The sequence below is a fragment of the Scleropages formosus genome, chromosome 22, assembly GCF_900964775.1.
Source record: "Scleropages formosus chromosome 22, fSclFor1.1, whole genome shotgun sequence".
Lineage (NCBI taxonomy): Eukaryota > Metazoa > Chordata > Actinopteri > Osteoglossiformes > Osteoglossidae > Scleropages > Scleropages formosus.
In genome coordinates this window covers 18,125,231-18,148,434 of record NC_041827.1, presented here as the reverse complement: position 1 = coordinate 18,148,434, position 23,204 = coordinate 18,125,231, and the positions used below count along the sequence as shown (strand labels likewise).

General features: G+C 43.4%; 1 protein-coding gene across 2 annotated transcripts in view; it reads left to right on the top strand.

Annotated features, from left to right (window-relative positions):
- Positions 1 to 23,204, top strand: part of iqsec1b (IQ motif and Sec7 domain ArfGEF 1b) — a 186,140-nt gene that overhangs the window by 64,957 nt on the left and 97,979 nt on the right. For both annotated transcript variants that reach the window (XM_029247787.1, XM_029247789.1), the window contains exon 2: positions 4,156 to 4,263. In XM_029247787.1, the coding sequence (XP_029103620.1) occupies positions 4,156 to 4,263 (108 nt within the window). The remainder of the gene's footprint in view (positions 1 to 4,155; positions 4,264 to 23,204) is intronic.

Here is a 23,204-nt window from a genome sequence, read left to right as displayed (position 1 = left end):
CCTCGCCGTTCTTCCGCTTATTACATTGGTTAGGATGGAAACGCTGCACTTTTTCCAGGGGAAATCGCCTCTGGTCCTTCTCATGTCAGCAAGGTGCTGTTTGAGGCTTGTGGCCCAGTTGCTGATATTCACTAATGTTAATTTATTCGTAACGCAGTTCAAAAACTCATAACTGCGAGAATGAATGAAATGTGAATAATTCATGTTTTGCTTAATGCGCTGGTACCAGAGGTTAAAAAAAAAGAGAGCGAGACCGTGGTGGTTTGATGGGGTGGGGTGGGGGTGGGGGGGGGCAGAGAGTAGATTAACATTTTTAAATTAATAATTGAGTAGGATGAAACAGCGGAGTGTCAGTTGGTCCAGCGCTCAATTAGCTTTTGATATCAGCACTATATTATGTGGAAACAAAGGAATAAATACTTCATTTGAACACTGTGCTTTTTACACAGGATTCAGAAGTGCGGGATTTTTCGTTGCCCAACCTGTTTGCGACCAACTTCTTTTAATTACACCTCTCCACTGTAAAGGAAGGAGAAAGGAGAAGCAGGGATTGTAGTTTTTAAAAACAGATGGGTGGGTTTTTGAACTCCCGGCCCACTTCTACATTCAGTCATTTATCTGGTGCTTTTCTCTAAAGCAACGTACAATGTTAAGCTACTTACAGTTATTTACCCATTATACTGCTGGGTAATTTTACTGGAATTATTTTAGGGTTAGTACCTTACTCAAGGGTACTGTAGCTGGAGGTGGGGATCGGACCTGCAACCTTTGGATCCAAAGCCAGTGATTCTAACCACTTCATTACCAGCTTTCCTGTCCTAAGTGCTCTGAAACTCGTAGAATTCATCGAGTCGGTCCGCACAGCTGGAATGGCTATGAGTATCACTTTTCACCGATTCCCATCTGCATGTAGACCTTCTAGAACATGGTATATTTGTTATTATTTTTACTTTTCTGCAAGACAGCTTACACTGTTAGGTTAACTGTACGTTACATTACACTGTAAGGTAACGTAAGTGTTTATATGTATCATTAAAAAATACTAGGAAGATGATCAGGAATCATGAATATTTCGACATAGTTCTATGCAGCTACTCGTGTGATGAACGTTTGTTCATATGGTGGAAAGAAACAAACCAATTGCACTTCAGAATCACACGTCTGCATCTAAGTGTCTCTGTTAATGTAATGAACACATTGTATTTTCTATGAGATGTACGTTGGAGAAAAGAGTCTGCTAAATGAATACATGTAAATATAGGTTTGCGCACTGAGACACTTGCACTGATTTCACTATTTGTGCAGCAGGGTGATTTTGACTGTATTAGTTTAGGTTAAGATCCTTGATGAAGGGTACTACAGCAAGAGGTGGGATTCGAACGCAGGTCTCTTGGTTGCAAACTGATGGCTTCAACTTCTACAGCCCCTGCATCCACATTCAAATGTCGACAATGAGCTGAATGATGAAGAGTGGGGGGGGGAGAAACGGACTGCAGTTCTTTTCGCTTCCCAGACTGATCGAGATTCACCAAGTGTGTAGTCATGGTTGACGCAGCGGGACTGATGCATCACAGCATGTCTCGTGCACCAGCCTCCCACAAGCTTCAGTGACTCTGTGTGTGTGTGTGTGTGTGTGTGTGTGTCGCTGACGCAGATCTCCTTCTCTCCTGTCACTCTCGCTCACCCACAAGGCTCCTGTTTCCTGCACTGGTGCGCAGCTCAATTCCACAGTGTCCTCTGGCTTGTTTTGGATCATCTGTGCAAACAAGCTTCTTATTAATGCTCCACATTTTATTTCAAGCGATAGCCGTGGCAGGCATCTTTATTAACATCTTTATTAACATCTTTATAAGCTTAACCAGATGCTAATTAACCGAGCTGGCAGTGATCATCCCTATTTTCCTTTATTCATCTGACACTTTGACCAAAGCGACTCACAGTGTTAAACAACTTACACTGATTTACCCATTTATATGGCAGGGTAAATTTTACTATGTGAATCGTGCCTTGAATTATAAAAACCCTTTGCATTCATTTATCTAGCAGAGGCTTTTCTCCAAAGCAACTTCCCATGAACTCTATGTAGTGTTATCAGCCCACACACCTTATTCACCATAGTGACTTACACTGCTAGATACACTACTTACACTGGGTCACTCATCCATACATCAATGGAACACACACAGTCTCTCTCTGTCACTCACACACTATGGGTGAACCACATGTCTTTGGACTGTGGGAGGAAACCAGAGCACCCAGACAAAACCCACACAGACACAGGGAGAACATGCAAACTCCACACAGACTGAGCGGGGATCGAACCCACGTCCTCTCGCACCACCCAGGCGCTGTGAGACAGCAACACTGCTTACTGTGCTGCCCCAGTTTGTATGTACATGAGCATAGCCACCTTTGGTACCTTTCCTTGTCTTGTGGACTATAATTCAGGGTATTTTACTGTGTTCAGGTTCAGGGTTGGTGTGCAGTTGGTTTTCCAGATTACTTTATTCCAGCAGGAGCTCAGAAAAGCAGTGAAACGTGTTCTCAGAAGATGGAAAGGGGAATCAGGTGGTTTACTGGCCAGGACACAACCCTTCTGGACTCGGCCCTCCGGACCGTAGCTGAGCAGTGACCCTGCGACCTAACACTGCTTCTGAGACGCTCACAGTTTCAGAGTCTGGAGCTACATACAGACAAAGGATAACATTTTCATAACCCATAAAGAATGTCAGTATAATAAACCTGTGGCTTTTGACTCAAAAAGCCATAATGTAAATATTCAAAGTCCCAGATGGTTAATGTGTTTATCTTTGTGCCGTTGTAAGAGGGGGAGAGCGAATGTCGAACAGGTGCGTAATGGTTGCTGAAGATGCCCGACAGACTGTGGGAATGAATCGCAGGAGACAGAACCGTTTACACCCCTGTAGCGCTTTTTATGGCTTTATTGTTATGTGCAGCAGCGGCAGGACATCCAGATTGCGTCTCCGCAGCACACGGCGCTCACCGTGCAGCCAGAGACAGATTCGTAATAACATGTTTTAATAACAGCAAAATAACATTTGTGTTTTTTTTCTCAGGATTAATGCATCGTCCAAGCTGACACAATCACAGCGCTTTATCCGCGGCTATTGAATATCTGCCTTTGCTTCTTTTTTCTCTCTAGAAAGTAACACGGTTGTGTCATGCATGTTTGGAAATAGCAGATTTGTATAATGAGGCATTAAAAATTAATGCTAATGGGGGGGTCCAACAATAAAAATGAGATATACACTTCCGTACAGTCCACTCACACACGCAGGACTCATTCTGGGAGTGGCAGGGCAGAGCAGAGCCCTGGAAGTGCACGAGTCAGAAGGTGCACAGCTGGCTTCAGCAGGATGAGCAACAGCGACAGCATCCCTTGACGTCCCGTCTCCACACCCAGGTGCAAACCGAGGTAGAGAGACGGCCCGGGTTCCTCCCAAATCATGTCGCTACTGCCCTCTGGTCGGTGCAGATCCTCAGTGGGAAGCGGTTCTGCTGACTTGTAGCCACACCTCCCATCCCCCACACTTCCGCTGCAGTTAAGGGTAGAGGAGGAGATGTGCACAATATATTTATGGCTGTCATCCGCCTCCCACCCTCCCTGACAGGCCTGCTGGGACTCGATCCCCCCTCCTTCTCCTCCCTTCCCCACCGCTGACCCGCTCCGCTCCATCTCTCTCCCAGCCCTTCGCTCTCCTTTGGCCTCTCGATGCCGCTGCCCCTCGTCTGACGTCCCTGCGTCCATTCCTTCCACATCCATTTCCTCCTCGATCCACCAGATGCAAATAAGGGATTAATGAATGTACAATAGAGCTGTTTTTCCTAGCAGTCCCCGCCTCCCACCCCACTTAATTACCATGTGCTGCTGAAGTTTTCCTTACTTGTTTTGTCCTGTAATTCCATCAAGTGTTTGTGTCGTTTTCCAGACTGGAGGAGCCGAGCAGCTAATTAAACGTAATTGAGGAATGAGGTGGACGAAGTGTAATTTGCCTGCGCGTCGAAGTGTGTTCTTCTCGTCGTGCCCGTTAGCGCTGCGTAATTGAAAAGGGTGTTGATGGTCCCGTGGGGCCGGGGGGCACCGAGTGCTGCCCTCGCTGAATGATCCTCTTTTCTCCCTCTCTCTCTTTGAAGACGACGCCCCCCTTTGGCGCTCGCCCACCCTGACAGTCCAGGCGGGATCGCTTCGCCCCTCTCGGCCAGAAGTTACCCCTGTCCGAAGTGGAAGTCGGCCTCCTTTGGGTAAATTTCTGGGTTTTCCTTTCATTTTGCTGTTTCTTTTTACCCTGTATCCATGGTGCTCCATGCCAAGAGCTGTTGTGGGGTCTTCGCATCCCCTTGCATTAGCCAGGTCTCCGTTTGAAAGATCTGTGTGTGTGTGTGTGTGTGTGTGTGTGTGTGTGTGTGTGTGTGTGTGTGTGTGTGTGTGTGTGTGTGTATATCTGTACTCGCTGTACCACCCATAACCATCCTTTACATACCAGAATCCTGACCTCTGACCACCGGAACCAAACCCCTCCCCATCCAGGGGGACACCAGCCGCTTTCATACGGTCTGCAGAGATTGTCCTCTCAGGTCCCTGATAGTCTCTGCTGAAGCTTAAATTGGGGTCCATCCAAAGTATAACTGCTGTATTTCTTTAATTTGTTCCACATCGAACTACATTAGGTCACATTACCCCTCTTTTCCAATGAATTATTGCACAAAACTCACTTTTTTTGCATTATGACTTTAAAATCTGTTTACGTTTCTATTGTTTTTTAGTTTTGTAGTTAGTTATTATGAACTGTACTATAGTTGTAATAGTATATAGTGCATACATTGTTGGGTGGTGTGGTAGTGCAGTGGGTTTGGATGGTGCCCACTGTGTGATGGGTCTGGGGTTCGAGGCTTGGGGTGCCTTATGATGGCCTGCTGTCCCATCCAGGGTGTGTCCCCTCTCTCCCTCAGCCTTGCACCCTGTGTTTCCATGTTGGGCTCTGACTTGCCGCAACCCTCCTTGGGACAAGTAGTTGTTGATGTTGGTTGATATCTGTTGTTCTCTGTGTTCTGGAAGAAATGCTCTTTCACTTTGATGTATATTTCAATATATTGTGGAACTGACAATAAAATTGACTGCGATACCCCACCCCATGCTTCCAGGATAGGCTCTGGACCACTGTGACCCTGCACTGGATATGCAGTTACTCCAAATTGGTTGATGAATGTGTTCTTGCAGCAATATCCTCAGCTTAATAGGCAATAGCTGTTTGCTTCTTTAATGTAGGAAGGAGTTTTTTGTTGACTGTGCTTTTTTGTTCTATATGTACTGCATTATTGAGTCCAGCGGAAGGAATAGGTACTTTTACATTTACATCGGTGCACTGCTGTAACCCAGTGTTGGACAAGCGGTTAATGATGAATGATAAATGAAAAACTTTTCAGAAGTCTTATGACATTTAAGTTTCCATTTGTCCCTCGTCTGAGCACTTGAGTGTGACGCCCATGCTTTTATGGGCACGTTCGATTCCGGCGCATCGTCCTCCCGTGTTCACCTCTCGCGTTATTCACTTAGCATGGAACTCGCAGTGCACCGAGTGGCTGAGGCTCCTGCTCAGAAACGAAGTAGCGCTTTACCATGTTCCCCTCCCCTTACCCTGGCCTTTCACCGGTGTCACTGCGGAAATGAGAAATGAAGCTGTCGCAGTATAAAACTCCAAAATAAATGTGTATACCTTCTTTTTCCTAACTAAAAGTAAAGTATGTGTGGTAAATCTTTAAAATAGTGCACCTGAACAAACAGCTACCCACCTTTTCCAGACTTCGGGCCCCATGCAGCAAGTGTGCTGAGCGCTCGTGTTTCTCCCTATTGCATTACTCACTTATGATTTGCAGTTTTTTGCAGAAGCCCTTCAGCGCTGTGATTCATTGCATTGCAGTGTCCGCCGCTCGCTTTCACTCCTCGTCCCATAAGGACTTCCTGAGCCCGCGTGAGAAGAGCCTGTTTCAATAGTGCCTCACCCTAGGATTATATATGTATGACAAATACAAGTGTGTGTGTGTGTGTGTGTGTGTGTGTGTATTGTATGTATCTATTTTTTTTTTACATTACAGTTACATTTACATATTTAGCAATGCTTTTCTCCATAGCAACTTCAAGTGAACTCTATGTAGTGTTATCAGCCCACACACCTTATTTACCATGGTGACTTACACTGCTAGATACATTACTTACACTGGGTCACTCATCCATACACCAGTGGAACACACACACTCTCTCTGTCACTCACACACTATGGGGGAACCTGAATAGCATGTCTTTGGACTGTGGGAGGAAACCAGAGCACCCGGAGGTAACCCATGCAGACACGGGGAGAACATGGAAACTCCACGCAGACTGAGCGGGGATCAAACCCACATTCTCTCGCACAACCCAGGCGATATATACCACCCATATATACTGTATATTGCCTGTACTTCATCCTTAAATAGGGTAATGTGTCTCTGGTGTTTTGCACTTCATTTAATGCTGCTGTCCTTGGTCAGTGTCTCATTGTTAGTGCTCTGAGACCCTCTCTGCTCCTGCGGGTGGTATCAGCTGAAATATATATCTTTAATGTATTATTTAAATTGTTGTAATTATACGTAATTCTTATTTTAGTTATATGAGATCTGAAAGGAATGTGGTGTGAGTGATGAAAGTTGTTTCTGAGTGGTCGGTTCCTCCAAGCAGCTACAGTCGTGTGTAGGTTCCAGACACTGTGTTACACGGTCCAGCACGCTGTACTTTACCCAACCTGTGCAAAGTGCCCGAGGAGTGTGTGTCGCCACAGATTAGCTGTTCACACCTTCCTACTCTGTTTCTCCTGACCTTCACGAAGAAGAAAACCAATATGTTTTTGTGTTCTTAAGCAAATAAAAGGTACAAACTCAAAGTGGAATTAAAGGAATGTAAGACTGATTCCTAAGGACAACAGTAAAGCTGTGGTATGAAAGCATTCAGCCTTATGATGGTGCTGTATTGGGGCTCTAAAGAGCTGTTCTTGCTTCACTGGACCCCGGCGTCAAAACAGGGCTCTCCTGGGGCTTTGAACCCTGTGAGACTAGTAGCACTCCTGGGCTAAACCTGAGCAAGACCCTCTTGGTATCTTGCAATGGAATGCTGTAAGGTTATAACCATGTATAATACTGTAAGGAAATGAAATACAGTACTGCGGGGCTGTAAATGCAGTACTGTGGGTCTACAGATACAGTACTGTAGTATTACAGTATAAATATAGTACTGTGAGGCTATAAATACACAACTGTAAGGCTATAATCTTAGAATACAGTGGGTAAACCTATAAATAGAGTACTGCAGGGCTATAAAACTACTGTAACATAAGTGCAGTAGCACAGTGGAGCTTTTAATGCAATATTGTCAGCCTATAAATGTAACACTGCAGGGCTATAATTTTAGTACCGAAGGGCTAGAAATATAATAATGTAGGGCTATAATTTTAGTATTGTAAGTTTATGAGTGTAATACTCTTTGGCTATAAATGTAACATCGTAGGGCTATAGTTTTAGTACTGTAGGGTTATAAATATAATAATGTAGGGCTAGAATTTTAGTAATGTAAGGCTATGAGTGTAATACTCTATGGCTATAAATGTAATATCATCGGGCTATAATTTTAGTACTGTTGGGCTATAAATATTATAGTGTAGGTCTATCACTTTAGTACTGTAAGTTTATGAGTGTAATACTCTATGTCTATAAAAGTAATATCGTAGGGCTATAATTTTAGTACTGTAGGGTTATAAATATAATAATGTAGAGCTAGAATTTTAGTAATGTAAGGCTATGAGTGTAATACTCTACGGCTGTAAATTTAATACCATAGGGCTATGATTTTACTACTGTAGGGCTAGAAATATTATAATGTTGGCTATAATTTTAGTACTGTAAGGTTATGAGTGTAATACTCTATGGCTATAAATGTAATAACCGTAGGGCTATAATTTTTGTGCTGTAAGCCTATAAATTTCATACCATAGGGCTATAATTTCAGTAAATATAAGGCTAGGCGGGTAATTGGGAGTTTGTTTGGTTCCAAATTTTCCCTTTGCAACCAATTAAAAGTGTGCCAGCTGTTCCAGACTCTTGGATCTGATCAGTTGGACTGAGGCCCGTTTGCCGAAGCAACAGGTTCAGCAATGACATATTTAGCAAAATATGTTTTTCAGCCGAGTATTTGTCACTTCCAAAGGCAATTACAGCTGATTTCTCTGTTGTGCTTTTTGTAATGGTTCTGCTTTTTATCTCGCTGTATGAGTGTGTATGCAGTCGATTATGAGAACGGAATGCATTACACAAGAAACCATGAAAATTCGACCAGGGACAAAGGTATTGCAGAAATAATGTGTGGGGGAGGGGGCTTTTGGCCACACCGATCCCCTCCTCCTGTGAATCCGCAAGATGAATCCCATGATGAATCCCCTGCCCTTTATGGCCTCATTATCCAAACTGTCCATTTCTGACCTGGACGCTCGTCTGCTTTTTCCTTTTGCTGCACCCTATTGTGCAAATATCTACATCTGAGTATTTAATTAGAGACAGTTCTACTGATTGGGAGCTTTACGGAGACCTACGGCAAAGTGGATGAACACACATGAGCTTTTTGAAATAGTTATTTCTTGCAGCATGGCGGATTTATTGTCCACCCCTCTGATGTTCGAACAATTCTATCGCTCCGACTATGAAAATTCAAGCAAATTACGGGTTCAGGAGAGTCGGACAACCATTTCCGTCGCATCCTCATCTCTCTCCTATCCTGTCTCCCCATCCTGTGCATTTCAGTTTCCTTCATATTCTAATGAAGAGTCACATTAACTCGTGTTTCCCAGGATGCAGGAAGCTGTTAGCTGCTCCACGTTGAAAGCCTCCGAGGTCCCACTCTGTTTCAGCGGCTGGTGAACGAGTCCAACCGGCTCCATCCTCACTCTGCTGCCTCTGCCGTCGGATGGATGGTATAATGTGTGACTGTTGGAGTTGGTTTTGCTAAACGAATGCTCCGATGGCTTCTCAAAGCACCTCACGTAGGGTTAGACCTTGGCTGTTGCTGTAAAGTCAGTGGTTTGTTTACACAAGTTATCATAATAAGCATAATTCGCTTTATGTTCCGCGTAATTATTTTGTATCGACGGCCCGCTGTGCGCTATTGCTGCATATCACTTGTGTTTACCGCAGTGGCTTGGCTTGGATTTGCCTTTAAAGATCTTCGACAGATGGAGGCTGGAGGGCGGAAGCGCCGAGGACCCCGAGTAGCACAACGCAGCCTTGAAGGGGATGATGGGAGTTTTAAAGCTCCGCTGTGCCTTCGAGGGAAACAGCCGAGCCCCCGCTTCCTGTCCTGAGCTCCTAACAAGGTCTGCTGCGTGGCTCATTTTGAGGACTTTAACTGGCTTTTGACATTCTCCAGGTGCACCAAAACAGGGTACTCCGTCAACGGGATGTGTGTCTAGCGGGGGTCTTCCTGCCGAGACGTGTGGTCCGGCATGTGGTCAGCTCCAGAGGCCAAAGGTCCGTCTGCATCAGAGGTGGAGCGCGGCTCTGGGGGTGTTAATGATGGCAGGAGGTGGGCAGCGATGCAAAGGGCAGCTTTGTTTTATTAGGTGTCTGGCTGAGCCATGGAATATTAACTGCTGGATACATTGACATTTACCATGTTGTTTGGGGTTGTGTCCCTCGCTCACCGCGCTGCAATTCGACAGTGGAACTCAGCCCGTCTTTGGCTGACGTTTATAAATGCGACGTGTGAAATCCTGCTCTTTTGTGTATTTCCGCAGAGAAAAGATTCATTTGAAAGACAGTTCACAACCTCTGGGACAGGATCCTGCTGGGATTTACATAAATTCATTGAGCAGATGCTGCTCTTCAAAGTGACGTGCAGCTCTAAAACAAAAGTGCATTTCACCAACGGATGAAGAGTTATAGATACAGAAGCGCGACTGTCGAAGCAAAGTCACTCATTCCAATAACTGTTTTTACCAGCAGACCTGACACCAGTAGCTGGAGGTGATCGTGGCAGATGGAATGAATCGAGTTGGCGGAGCGGATAGAAGATCAGGAGAAAAGTAGCTCTGAAAGAGATGGGCTTTGAGGCCTTTCTTGAACTTTCAATGGGACTCAGCAGCTCTGAGAGACACGGGTGGGCTTTCACCAGGGCCAAAACTGAGAACCTAAAGATTTTTGGACCTTTTTGAAGAAGACCACCAAGCGGTCAAAAGTGGAGGAGCTTTTGCTGGTCTACAGGGATTGATCAGGTCTCGTAGGTATTGGGGGAGCGGATTCATTGATTGTCTTGTAGACTGAAATCAGAGTGATGGACTCATATACGCAGTTAGAGGATCCCAGTGGAGATTTAGTTTGAGGTTTTCAATGAACTAGAGAACTGTGACAAACTAAAAAAAGCTACATATTTCATGTTTTTTAGTTATGTTTTACTTTTCGTTTAAATAAAGATGCAGCAAGGTGGAGTTTGCTGAGTGCATGATTGCGGGCCGTTTGTGTTGTTAGTTATGAAAGCCACCAGTGCCATTTGTCTACCGTCCCCAACAATCCATGATAACTGCCAATGTGTGCAAGCATCAACTGGGCCAGAGGGATGGCTAATCTGCAATCTGCTAACCATCTGTAGCCAGGGGTTCAGGTTCGAAGCAGATGTGTGCCGTGCCGAATAACCAACAGAAAGCGCAACCTCCCTGCGCTCTGGAGCTTCTCATCACTACTAATTGTCTTTCCACGTGGGGAACGATCGCGTCCCGCTCTGTAACACTGTCAGAAAAAGCTGCAACACCTCAAATAGAGCCCACAAACGAGGATATCATGATACCACAGTATTTGTTGCTTAAGCCTTAATATGTGAAAGTGAAAACTGAAATTATATAACAGATGTGCACAATAACCAGAGATAAACTGAATTGATGGTTTTGACGCAGGTTGATCTTGAAATAGATGGGCATATTTAGCGTCCACACAATATACAATTTATGAAAGGTAAACTCTGCGTGAGCAACTCTTTTGTTGGAATATAATGATGTCATCTGTATAAATAGGCAACGTGACTGCACTGAATTTCTCTATGATTTACTCAGCACTTCCCTTGCTGTTCACACATACTGACATGATTGGGAATAGCAGTGAGGGTTAGGGTTGGTCAGTTGGGTTAGTGGTTATCAAGTTGCAGTTTGTTCCAGACAGAAAAGGAGAAGCAGAAAAGGGTTGCATTGTTGTCATAAATTTCATCTGTTATGGACAATTTCATACATTATAGGCTGCAGATTCCAGAAAAAAATGGGGGGAAAAAGTAGGAAAAACAAGATCGTTTCCACAAGGTTTTTCCAAATCTCTGCTTAGAAGTGCTGATTGTTTAGTGTCTGTTTCTTGAAGAGGTGCGATGCCAAGAGGCTGGCCTGCGGCCCCCGTTGTCCCATAAAAGTGTCCGTCTTCCTGCTTGGCATGACGACGTCTTCGTTACGGACACATTCATCTAAAGGCACTTTGAAGTAGAAAGGATACAGATTCACTTGCTTCCATTCACCTTCGCTGCGTTGACCAGAAACAATGTGTTAATATTTATTTTTGTTTGACATTTTCTGTTTACGGGTGGTCCCCAATTTACAATGGTTCGACTTACGTATTTTTTCGATTTTACGATGGTGAGCTGGTGATACATTTTCAGTAGAAACTGTACTTCAAATTTTGAATTTTGATTTTTTTGCCCAGGCAAGCCATATGCGGTACGATACTCTCTTGGGATGCTGGGCAGCGGCAGTGATCTGCATCTCCCAGTCTGTCACGCAGACGTGTGTATTAGGTGTATTAAACACATTTTCAACTTACTATATTTTCGACTTATGATGGGTTTCGCGGAACGTAACTCCATCGTAAATCAGGGACCACCTGTACGATGTTTAGCTAATACTCAGAATCATTTATCCAATGTACAGTGTTAGATAATGAACTTTACCTTGATTTACAAATTTTTACAGTGGGGTAATATTTTACTGTTTATCAATTCAGGGTAGGTACCTTGATGAAGGAAACTACAGCAGAAGGTGGGTTTTGAACCCAAGTAACTTTGTTTCCAAAGTGGTGACACTGACGACTACACTACTTAACCTGCTGACACGTTTGTTGTATTGCTTTACCATGTTTACACTAATTCCTTTCCCTTCAAAATAAACTTGAACCAGGGCATTTCAGGTGATGACAAACATTTGCGTATCTGATTCATCTACATAACATTTATTAATTTAGCTGACACTTTTTGTCCAAAGTGGCTTACAATGTTAAGCCATTTACAGTCTTTTACCCATTTATACAGCTGGGTAATTTTACTGGAGCAATCCAGAGTAAGTACCTTGCTCAGGAGTAGTACAGCTTAAGGGGGGAATTAAACCTGTGACTTTTGCATCCAGAGACAACACCGCTGACCTCTGTACTACCAGCTGTCTCCATTTGTGCACACAGGTTCTTATGCATAAGATGATTCCTTCCATGGGGAGCAACCTGGAAATGATGAGCTGTCCCTCAGTGAGTGTGAATCCATTGGTGCTGCAGGGGGGTCTTTACTTCCCTTTTGTATGTTCCGTTTCCTCAAAGGGCATCACACCTTCTGCACTTGGAATAAAACTTCTGCTTTTTATGTGAGATACTCCACATATGCCTGCAGTTCTGAATGGCTGAAAGTTCTCCATTTAAAAATAAGGAAGCTTTTTTTTTTTCTCAGACCATGTCTGAGAACGATGGAGAGGCCAATCATAGAGACGGAAAGTCTTTGGTTTGTTAGAGCTGCACTTTGCCTCTTGTATTGCCATTAAAATCTAAATAGGAACTAAGAAAACCTGTGGGTATTTCCTAAAAATAGCAGTACCCTTTAGCGAGATACCTGAGATATGAGTGCAGTTGTATTCCATATTGAGTGCGACATGTGTGTATGTGGTAATGGGTCACCCCGAGTACAGACGTGTGCTGGGGGTATAAACGGATTTCAGTGTAAAATACTGAAATGACCTCATTCTGAATCTTAAAGTATGGTGCACTGATTGCGGAACGATTGTTTGGCACCCAGAACTAGAGGAAAAGATGTTGGATTGAAGCATGTCATTGGGAGGGCTCTCTGTCCCGGAGCGTCGGGCGCGGTGACGGTCAAGGGCACTTGGTAAACTGAAACGGAACCATCTCCCAGGGCTGGGGGCGCTGAGCAAAACATGTCAGAGGAGTTCATGTCGAGCTTCCCAAAGAATGGGTCCTTCGCGAGCCCCAGAGGGCTCCTACTCCAGTCTATGAACAAGGGTGTGTGTGTGTGTGTGTGTGTGTGTGTGTGTGTGTGTGTGTGTGTGTGTGTGTGTGGGGGTGGTTCTTTTCTTATCTGCCTTTGTGGGGAAAAAAATAAAGCTATAGTTCCTATCATTTTGATACATTGTTCAAATCTATTCTGAACAGATGCGTCAGAAGGAAATAAATCCTTAATATGCATTAATCAATTACTTTTGTCATTAACTCTTCAGACTTTTAACTATCTAAACAATGTACCACTGTCGTATGATTTTTGTACAGACTTTTAATCCATTTGTACACTGCTGCATATAACACATTTTGACATTCCCATTTTTGATGTGTTTTGCATCCTCTTACTGCTCCCTGTTTTTCCTTAATCATATCATTTGGAGGGTGCTGCTTTTGGTGTTAGCAGCATTAGTTTTGTCATATAATCCATTATCCCCTAGATGCGACTCATTAGTATGCATGGAAGGCGTGTGCGGAACACAAAGCACGTTCACACCGTCCCGATATCCTCACAAAGTAGCAGTATGATGATGCCGATAATGACATTTCGGATCAGAATTTCAGTGTTTGTGCTGTGATTGATTCGAGAGTTTTATCTCACCAAGGAACTCTGAAGGTGCTGGCGCTGCTATAGTCCTCACCACATCACTTAATAATGTATGAGATTAAGGCGAGATGAAATTATGCACTACTGATATTGTCCGCATAGACTGTATATTAGCGGCATCAGCCTTGGATGAAGGCTCTTATAAAGAAAGGCAGCAGGTGGCGTTGTGGTTAGAATAGTTATTCCAATCCTCCCAAAAAAGGAAATTATTATTATTATTATTATTATTATTATTATTATTATTATTATTATTATTACTACTACTACTACTGTTGTTGTTTTGTTGTTGTTGTTACTAATAATAACAATAATAATAATAATAATAATAATAATAATAATAATAATAATCTTATCAGCCAATATTTGACAAGTCTGTGTCAGATATGATTTTCTGTCACTTTGATATTATGACTGTGAAACAGATTCATGGCTTTCATGCGGTCCCAGATGGGAGTCATCATAGTGACTCACTAAAAGCAGCAGACGACTGGTTCCCCGGGTCAAACCCTGCATCTTTAGCCACTTTACCATGATGGAAAAGCATTTTACCGGTACACAAACCTGGAGAATGGCTTTGTAGTCCTCTTTTTAAAACAAGGATGTTGGTGCTCTGTAAAATTGTTCACGTAAATGTGGAAATAGTGTCGGTTAGTAATGTTTTCGTCTGTGGTTTGCAGGAATGCCCAGACTGATCTAGATCTCCTGTGCACATCGTGATCTCACTCATCAGTTGTTGAACATGGAAATTTGTTTTTAATCAATAAACTGGGGGGGGGGCAGAGTATTTAATTTCCATTTTCAGTCTTTTATCATTGTGCAACAGTAAAAGTATTATTTCCTATAGCTGGACGCATCCCCAGTCGAGAGCAATGCTAGATGATGATGATGGTGATGATGATGATGGCGATTAAGCAGGCAGAGCAGGATCCCACAGCTTCGCAACAGTGTCCTCGAGTGAGAGTGGTGTGTACGTCGAGTCACGCAGAGACAAAGCACTGTGCCAAATCACCCCGCGCCGCTTGACGTGTTCCGGTGCACTGGGAAAGCCCTGCGTGCGCTACGTGGGGCAGGTCTCCCGGTGCGGGGAGAGCCGCGCTCATTCATCACTGCTGAGGGCTGATGTAGGAACACACCCAACGGCTGTGCTGTCAAAGACCTGCTCCGTTTCTGGGGCCGTTAAATTCCTTTATGGCGGCGCACGTGTGTGTGGCGTGAGACTCGGGGAAAGGGAGGGGGCAGGGCCCACATGGGTGGGCCATTAACTCTTCTCAGCTGGTGTCAAGGATCAAACTGACCGAGTGTCGAGGAAGACGCTCATCGCAGTGGAATGCCGACTGTGCCCTCACTCCCAGTTTGTTTGCGCTAATGTTCCGTTGGAGGGACTTTTCCGTCGGTGGTTGTGATTAAAAGAGAAACCATTTTGGTTTGTTTTATGAGGAAACCTCCACACCCAGAACACGGGATTTTCTGACTTTATTCCCAATTTCACTTTCAGCTTTGCCTTTTTTCTCGTTCCAAATATTACCGATAAATACTTGCTTATACACACACACATTTTCTGAACCGCTTGTCCCATACGGGGTCGCGGGGAACCGGAGCCTACCCGGCAACACAGGGCGCAAGGCCGGAGGGGGAGGGGACACACCCAGGACGGGACTCCAGTCCATCGCAAGGCACCCCAAGCAGGACTCGAACCCCAGACCCACCGGAGAGCAGGACCCGGGTCAACCCACTGCATCACCGCACCCCTTCACTTACTTATATATGAACAACATATTTTATTTAGTTTATTCAGTTTGCTGATGCCTTTCTCTGCCGCAATTTAAATGTTAGGTTTGTGCACTAAGCTCCTTCCCATGATTTACCCATTTATACAGCAGGGTCATTTTTACTATATCAATTCAGGGTAAGTACCTTGATCAAGGGTACTGCAGTAGAGTTTGGGTCCTTTCAATTGCAATATGACAGTTTGAACCACTGCCCCACTGTAGAATTAATGAAGGCAAAGTATCTTATTCATAAAATAATGTTTTTAGGTTCTCCTTTCAACACAAGGCTCCTTCAAACCTTCACCTCTTTAGTCACATCCAGTTTTGCAGAAGGAGGAAGTCTCCTTCTGGGAATCACATAATGAGTAAGTCTGGCATCAGTCTGTAAATGTGGATATAAAGAGTGTTTCAATGAATTAATGAATTAAATAATTAAATAATTAATGCCATCTGAGACACATGGTGCCTTTTCCTGTGTTTCATTCCACTGGATTATCTTTTATATCACGGTCCACCACCTTTCCTGGGAAAGCAGGAAAGTAAAAGTGCTTGTAAAGTGAATATCACGGTCGTTCTAGGTCCGCTCCCCTTCTTGGTGTGATACCCAGGTCCTTGCCCTGATCTGACACAGTAATACCCTGCTATGTAAAAGGTGAAATAAAATCATTGGCTAAGTAATGCATAAATAGAAAGACATAAAGGACAGAGCTCTGTTTCTTACAGTGCTCTTACTGTTATTACTGTGGTGTGTTTTGGCTAAATTTAGCCATCTTACTGCAGGTAACATGCAAACTGTATCAGTCTAATGGTGGTTTATATAATTTCTAACTAGCAAATGTTATTTATACCGACCCTTCATTTGTTACATGAAAACACCCCATTAGGCCAAGTCCCATTGTGAGAAAATAAAATTTATATCCTTTTTTATGAAAAAAAATACATTCTGGTCCCAGAGGAAATGTACTTAATCTAAAATTAAAAATTAACCAAAAAAAAATCATTCTTTGTGTCTGACGATAACAGTAACACATTTTATTGTAAAAAAGTTATAGCAAACTTTGTAACAAAATTTGTTCAATTATATCACTTGTTCTCCAAATTATTAAAACTGGTACCATGAATTATGGGGGAGAATTAATTATTTTTGGGCAACCAGAATCACCCTTGGACTCAAAATCATAAACCAAAATAGACAGATCATACCGCAACAGTATTCTTGTTATAAAGGTCGTTTATAGCTTTTAACAAATGGGTTAATATTTACATATTTACACAGTTTATTTGTGTTAGTATGGGAGATCAGACATTTTAGTTCCGAGTTAGGTTTATCGCAAGCAATGTTGTGACTGGCTGAGACTCAGTGTGAGAAGACATGGGAGGCTGGTTTTGTTATGTACAAATCATTGGGTTGGTATACTTTGCACAATGAAACACACACACACACATTGTCTAAAACCACTAGTCCTGAGAGGGGTCATGGCAAACTGGAGCCTAACCCGGCAACACAGGGCGCAAGGCAGGAGGGGGAGGGGACACACACAGGACGGGATGCCAGTCCATCACAAGGCACCCCAAGCGGGACTTGAACCCCAGGCCCACCAGAGAGCAGGCCTTGGCCAAACCCACTGCGCCATCCCACCCCCTGCAACAAAACACATAGTAGGTAAAATTACAACATTCCTTGGAGAAAAACGCCATTATACTGAATACTGAGTGTCTTGTATGAAAAAATGGCATATGTTTTAATAAACCATCATAGAGGTTTTTCACTGTATAGGACCCCTATATACAAGGGAACGATGTTTACTGACCACTTCCAGTCTCCAGCCTGAGTCGTTAGGTTGTGCAAAAAGCAGAAATAAAACAAGACGCTGTTCCGCGTTTATCCATTTCTGCAAGGTCCTCCTACATGTTGCCTTGTCCTCAGCAGCCCCATCATGCTCAACTCTCGCAGCACCAGAAGATTAACTTACCGAGCTTAAAAGCAGGGCGTCCACCTAAAGGAACCTGTGAATTTCCTGCCGTGACCTGAGATGCTGAGTAAACCTTCACAGTTGACGCTCGGCAGCCTGGTGACCTGCACCGCTCTCCTTCTTCCTCTAAGTACCTGCAGCCACCTGAGCTGACCGACAAGTCGCCCATGTTCTCAGCAGCCAAGGTGCTCACAAGATCATTTAAGCCGTGAGCGTTTTTTCGGTGGCTGAGCAAGATGGTGTTTTAAAAGGCTTTCACGAGGAACGGGGCGCAAAATGTTTTTGTTCCACTCGTGCTCAAGGAGCGCGGTAGCACTTTCACCTCACGTAGAAGGCGTGTCTGTTGCCTTTTAGATTGTTCTTTTCTGGCGCGTTGCCTCACCGGGCACAGAGGGGTATGAAATTGAAGATATTCTGTTTGTGCGATGTGCCGTACGCCCGGATTGCATTAGATGCCCGCTGAGGGCCAGCTGATTGAAATTCAATTCCCCTGGAAACGGTGCAAAAGCACGATCGTGTGCGGACAAAGCGGAGATTCAGACAGTTTCATAAAAGAAGCCCTATTTCCTTTGCCAGCGACATGTCGGCGTTTCGTCGGAATAGTTTCTGGGCTTTTATGTCGGCCTATTTATAGACTGTGATACCAAATGGAATTTTTTCAGCAATCAAATGAATCAGAAACCATCAAGAAGGGGATTTCACAAACCCTTTGTCACCACTGACACAGTTTGAAAGTCAGTAAAATACACACGCATTCGCGTTCTTCCATTCGGCAAAACTGGGCTATTGTGAGTGAAAGGCACTTGCTAAATATTGATGTTTTGGCACACCAAAGGTTTCTAAATAATAAAGTATGATTAAATTGTCTTAGTCTTAATTTAAAACAATTTGTGTAGTTTTCATTGAGGAATAATAGTATTAACCTGGACAGGCTCGAGCCTACTGGGGGGCCCAGCCAAATCTTGGTAAATGGCCCCTCCACGCTATTATACTATCTACGTATAAATATTAAGCCAATTAAAATGTCCGCATTCGTAACATGCAACAAGAAAACGGAGGTCAGCCCGGAGGATTCCACATCATTAATTATGGAAAATCAAAACAATACTGTGCTCAGTAGCACAATTATCGAAAATAAATTTAATCACAACGTATTGATATTACAGTAAGTCTATTATCTGGCCATTTTATTTGATTGCAGTCTGCAGACATGGAACACGCTAACCGGAATCAATCATCGTAAAGCTGCTCGCCGAAGTCATTAGGTACAGCTTTCTGGGTCGTTAGTGCTCTTTCATTGCTAGTCTGTGTTCAGCCAGAAAGGCACAAGTCAGGTAGCTATTCGGTTTTTGACGTTAAAAAACGATTATCAATCATTTATCCACCGAATGATGCCCAAAAACAACAGACACAAGGAGGCTGAGGGACTCAGTTAGCCACCTAGGTTAGCTTGTAAAGTATTTATCGTTGTAAAATATTATTTTAACATGAATTCTCACGAGTGGTAGCTGCAGCTACAATTGGCGGAGTACACGGCTAGCTGCTAGTAAACAGGTTCTGCTGGAAAACGTTATCTACAGAAGTTGGCTTCGTGCGTCACACAGATTTACTAAGAAATTAAATGCAAAGAATTCTTATGATAATTGGATTTAGAGTATGTCTGCTTTGACATTTTTAGCCCGTGGTGTGTACCGACCGACCCGGCTATTTACAAACAGGCAGCTGACAATCCCCACGTCCCAGAGGACAAGGAGCCTCCTGCAGCTCGACTGGGGAGCAGCAGCAGGAAAGGTCACGTTGACTAAGTATTTCTGTATAAAATCTGTGGGATTTGTTTGTTTCCGGCAGCCTCTTATGAAACATGGGTTTAACAGACTGACACAACCTGCTAATAATGCGTTTCAGAGACAGGAATTGAGGAGCACAGTAAACTAGAACAAACACAAGGAACAAACTACACTCTTTTGCAAGATGCGGTGCTACAGAGAACAGGGCAAGTATACGTCAGCAAGTCAAGTCAAGTGGTTTTGTCCTCATTTCAACCTTATACAGCTGGTACAGTGTACAGTGAAACAAAGCAATGTTCCTCCAGGACCATGGTGCTACATAAAACAACTCAGAGCTACTTACACAGGACTACATAAAGTGCATGTGGGCAAGACGTGTGCAAACAACACAAGACAGTACAGTAATTACTAAACAATAGACGGTAAAAAACAGAAGATATACAATATAATAATAAATACTACAGATATAAATATACTAATTAGCCGCAAAAAATACAGTTGGTCAGTGTTGTATTGTGGGATGGTGTTCAGTACAGTATAGTGGAATGGTTATGATATTATGATACGTAACATCTTATACATTTTTTTTGAATCAACATGTAATTATGATAGATTCAAAACTGTTTTTTTTTTTTTTTAAATTAGCTCCCCTAAATACTGTGATAGGAAATGTATCAAATGAACGAATATATAATTGCATTCACTGTCATAGTTCTTAAAATGTTAAAACTGTATATTTTATGCTGTATGAAAGGTCGAGGTAAATCCAAAAGTCAAAGTGTGGGGAACCCCTGAAGGAGTGGGCCGCTTAAGCGGCCTCATTTATCGCTTCTTGATGCGGCCAAACTTCACACTTCACTAAATGTTAAAAATGGCCTCTTTGTTAAAGCCTTTTGGCAGCGGTATCTTCCCCTTGAATTCCCCTTGAATGCACGCGCTTGTCGATGAAGTGGTACTCACCGAAGGGAAAGTTTTTCATGCCTTTATAATGTTGACAAGCGCCGGAGGGTGTACACTGTGCCCGAGGTTTCACAATTCTGTCTTGGATACCTGCAGCAAGTCTTCAAACATATCGTTCTCCTCTTAAAATTTTCTACATTCTTTATTCTTTTAGCAGACTGCCAAAGCAACCTACAATGTCACATTTTTTTGTGTAGTAAGCCACGTGTATAATATGCCACGAGTCTGAATAAACTTGCACAATAACAAAAATATAATTAACCATGTAGCAGGCACCTTCATTCAAGGCACCTTGCAAGGTCTGTACAAGTAAGCTACACTGATTTATCCAGTTATACAGAGTAATGTTTACTATATCAATTTACTGTGAGTATGTTGCTCAGGGCCACTATAATTTGAGGTGGGAGTCAAACCCAGGTCCTTTGATAATACTGCGTAAGATGTATCTCAGGGACATGGAAAATATTTTAGCTACACAGGAACAGGAAAAACTGAAATGTTTACCATCGGGAAACGCTATATTTCGTCTTAAATACCTGTCTATTTTTCATCTCTGGTTAACAGAAAGGATATTCGACTGGACATTTATTGGAGGTGTCCAAAGGTGTTAGTCATTATTAAAGGGCAGAACAGAAACTGAAAGTATTGCTGAATTAATGCAAGATGATGTATTAAAAAATGTTTTATCTTTCTTGACCCTACTTTCAGGGGTTCTGGGTTTTATTTTGGGGGGTGTTATCCAAGGAGGAGATTAGCCAAACGACAGATTAGCCTAAAGTCCCCATCAGCAGCGGGTGTGAAATTCCACGACGGTTGAACGTTTGGTACAAAGGCAAGTTTGCTGCGTTTCTTTTTCCATTGTTACTTGCTTTTAAGAGAAATGCATACGCAAATGATCGTTCAGCAGTTTGCTGCTCCACAGACGGGAGCCTCTCAGCAGATCCTAACCTTTTGAATGTTCTGGAAAGCATGAGCAGCATCTCTCTATTGGCCTGAAAACGGCTGGTGGAGAAGCAGTATTAGGAGCGCAAATGCCCCTCCCGGGAAATCCCATGAGACGGCCACCACCCGCGGCCACGAGGCACACGACTGCATTGTGTGCAGGCGGGCTACAGATGCCCAGGGCCTCCAGAGGGACGGTTCCGCCGGGTTGATTTCAACAGTACGACACATAGCCCCCCCGGCCGATCACGTGCTTCAGCGTCCCCTCCACATTCGCTGATCCAGAGGCACCTCCAGCTGTAAACCTCTGTGTGTCATGAAAACATGTTCTCCGACATTGTTCATTGAACTTTTTCATACATGAGACATGTATACAGTGCACTGGGGGAAGAATGCAAAAAAATACATAACCCTATAAGGTCACATCGACAAGCTGTTTACAGCAATTTTATGTGTCTAGGGTATATACAATAGATTTTAAAGAATAAAGATATTATAAAACAAATCCGTAGTATGCATGGGCTGACATGAGGGGAAAAAAAAAATCCTATATGACGCATTTAAATAAACAAACAATTAGAAAATGAAAGCAGTTCTGCGAGCCGGACCAACGATCGAGGGTTTGGACCGGATGTAGCAGACATTTGACAATTACAATATTTAACAATAAGTGCTATTAATAGTCTTGCACCGGATTTGTAAAAAGCTTGATATCGGGAGATCAAATAGCAGGGGATAAGTGTATGCGCTTGAACACCAGTTGTGAGCTTCACCTGTTTCGAAGGAGCGAATTTCGCTTGGGTGTTGCATGTTCTCATCTCGGCGTGACGGCGGTCACGGGGATAGTGACAAAGATTAATAACCTGCCCTCTGAGTTGCACTCCTCCGTCTGATAAGCAGCTACCAAGCAAACCTTTTTATATTTATACACACTCTTCGGCTCGGGGCACATTTTGGAATTTCCTGCTCTCGAGCACAAGTAATTGACCAGTGTCATAAAATCAACGAGTTGTGGAAATTATTTTTGGTTTGTTTGTTTTATTTGTCCCTTTTATTTATTTATTTACTTATTTGTTTTCCTGGCACTTTCAGAGAGCTTTGTTTATTTATTTCTGCTCTTACATATTCATTTATTTGTTTGTTTTCTTTGTCCTCGGGGCCTCATTTATCAAAATGCTTGACATGGATCTGAAGGTTTATATGAATGGGAAATGGGGAAGGTGGAAGCCTGCGTGGTGTGCAACTGCACAAAAAATTGAATTCCAAACAGCTGTAGGGCTCACAAAATATGCCGTTCGACAGTTACGGTTCACCGGTCAAGGGAGAAAATAGGATTATTCTCCTAGGCCTCAGTGTAAAAGTTGTGAAATAACTATTTGTGTACAGAAACAGTGCTCCACTAGCTCGTGACGTTGGGGTTATCCTCGCCTGAACCCCAGTTTCAGAGGTCAGCGCCAGGCTGTGTGGCACGAATTCTAACAGTTGTCAGCAGTCCGATTGGTGTCCGTCCTGTGTCGGGCTGCCGGCCCGTTTGTCCCCAACGTGCGGGGAAAAGCCATTTCTCATTATTGGTTGCTGCCAGCCAAAGGAAGCTGGCGTTTGCAAAAATGTCAGTCGGGTGCCGCATTTTGGGTGCCAACATGGTGCCATTCGGAGCCTGGAAGTCAAGAACACGTTAATGTGCAATGTAACCAGGGTTGTGAGGAGGACAGTCACTGGGTTGGTTTATTTGTTTTACAGATCTGCTCTCGGAGTGTCCACAGATAAACCTTTCTCGTGCAGTTAATTAGAGGCACAACATGTACCTTAATGTATTCTAAGAAATACCGTA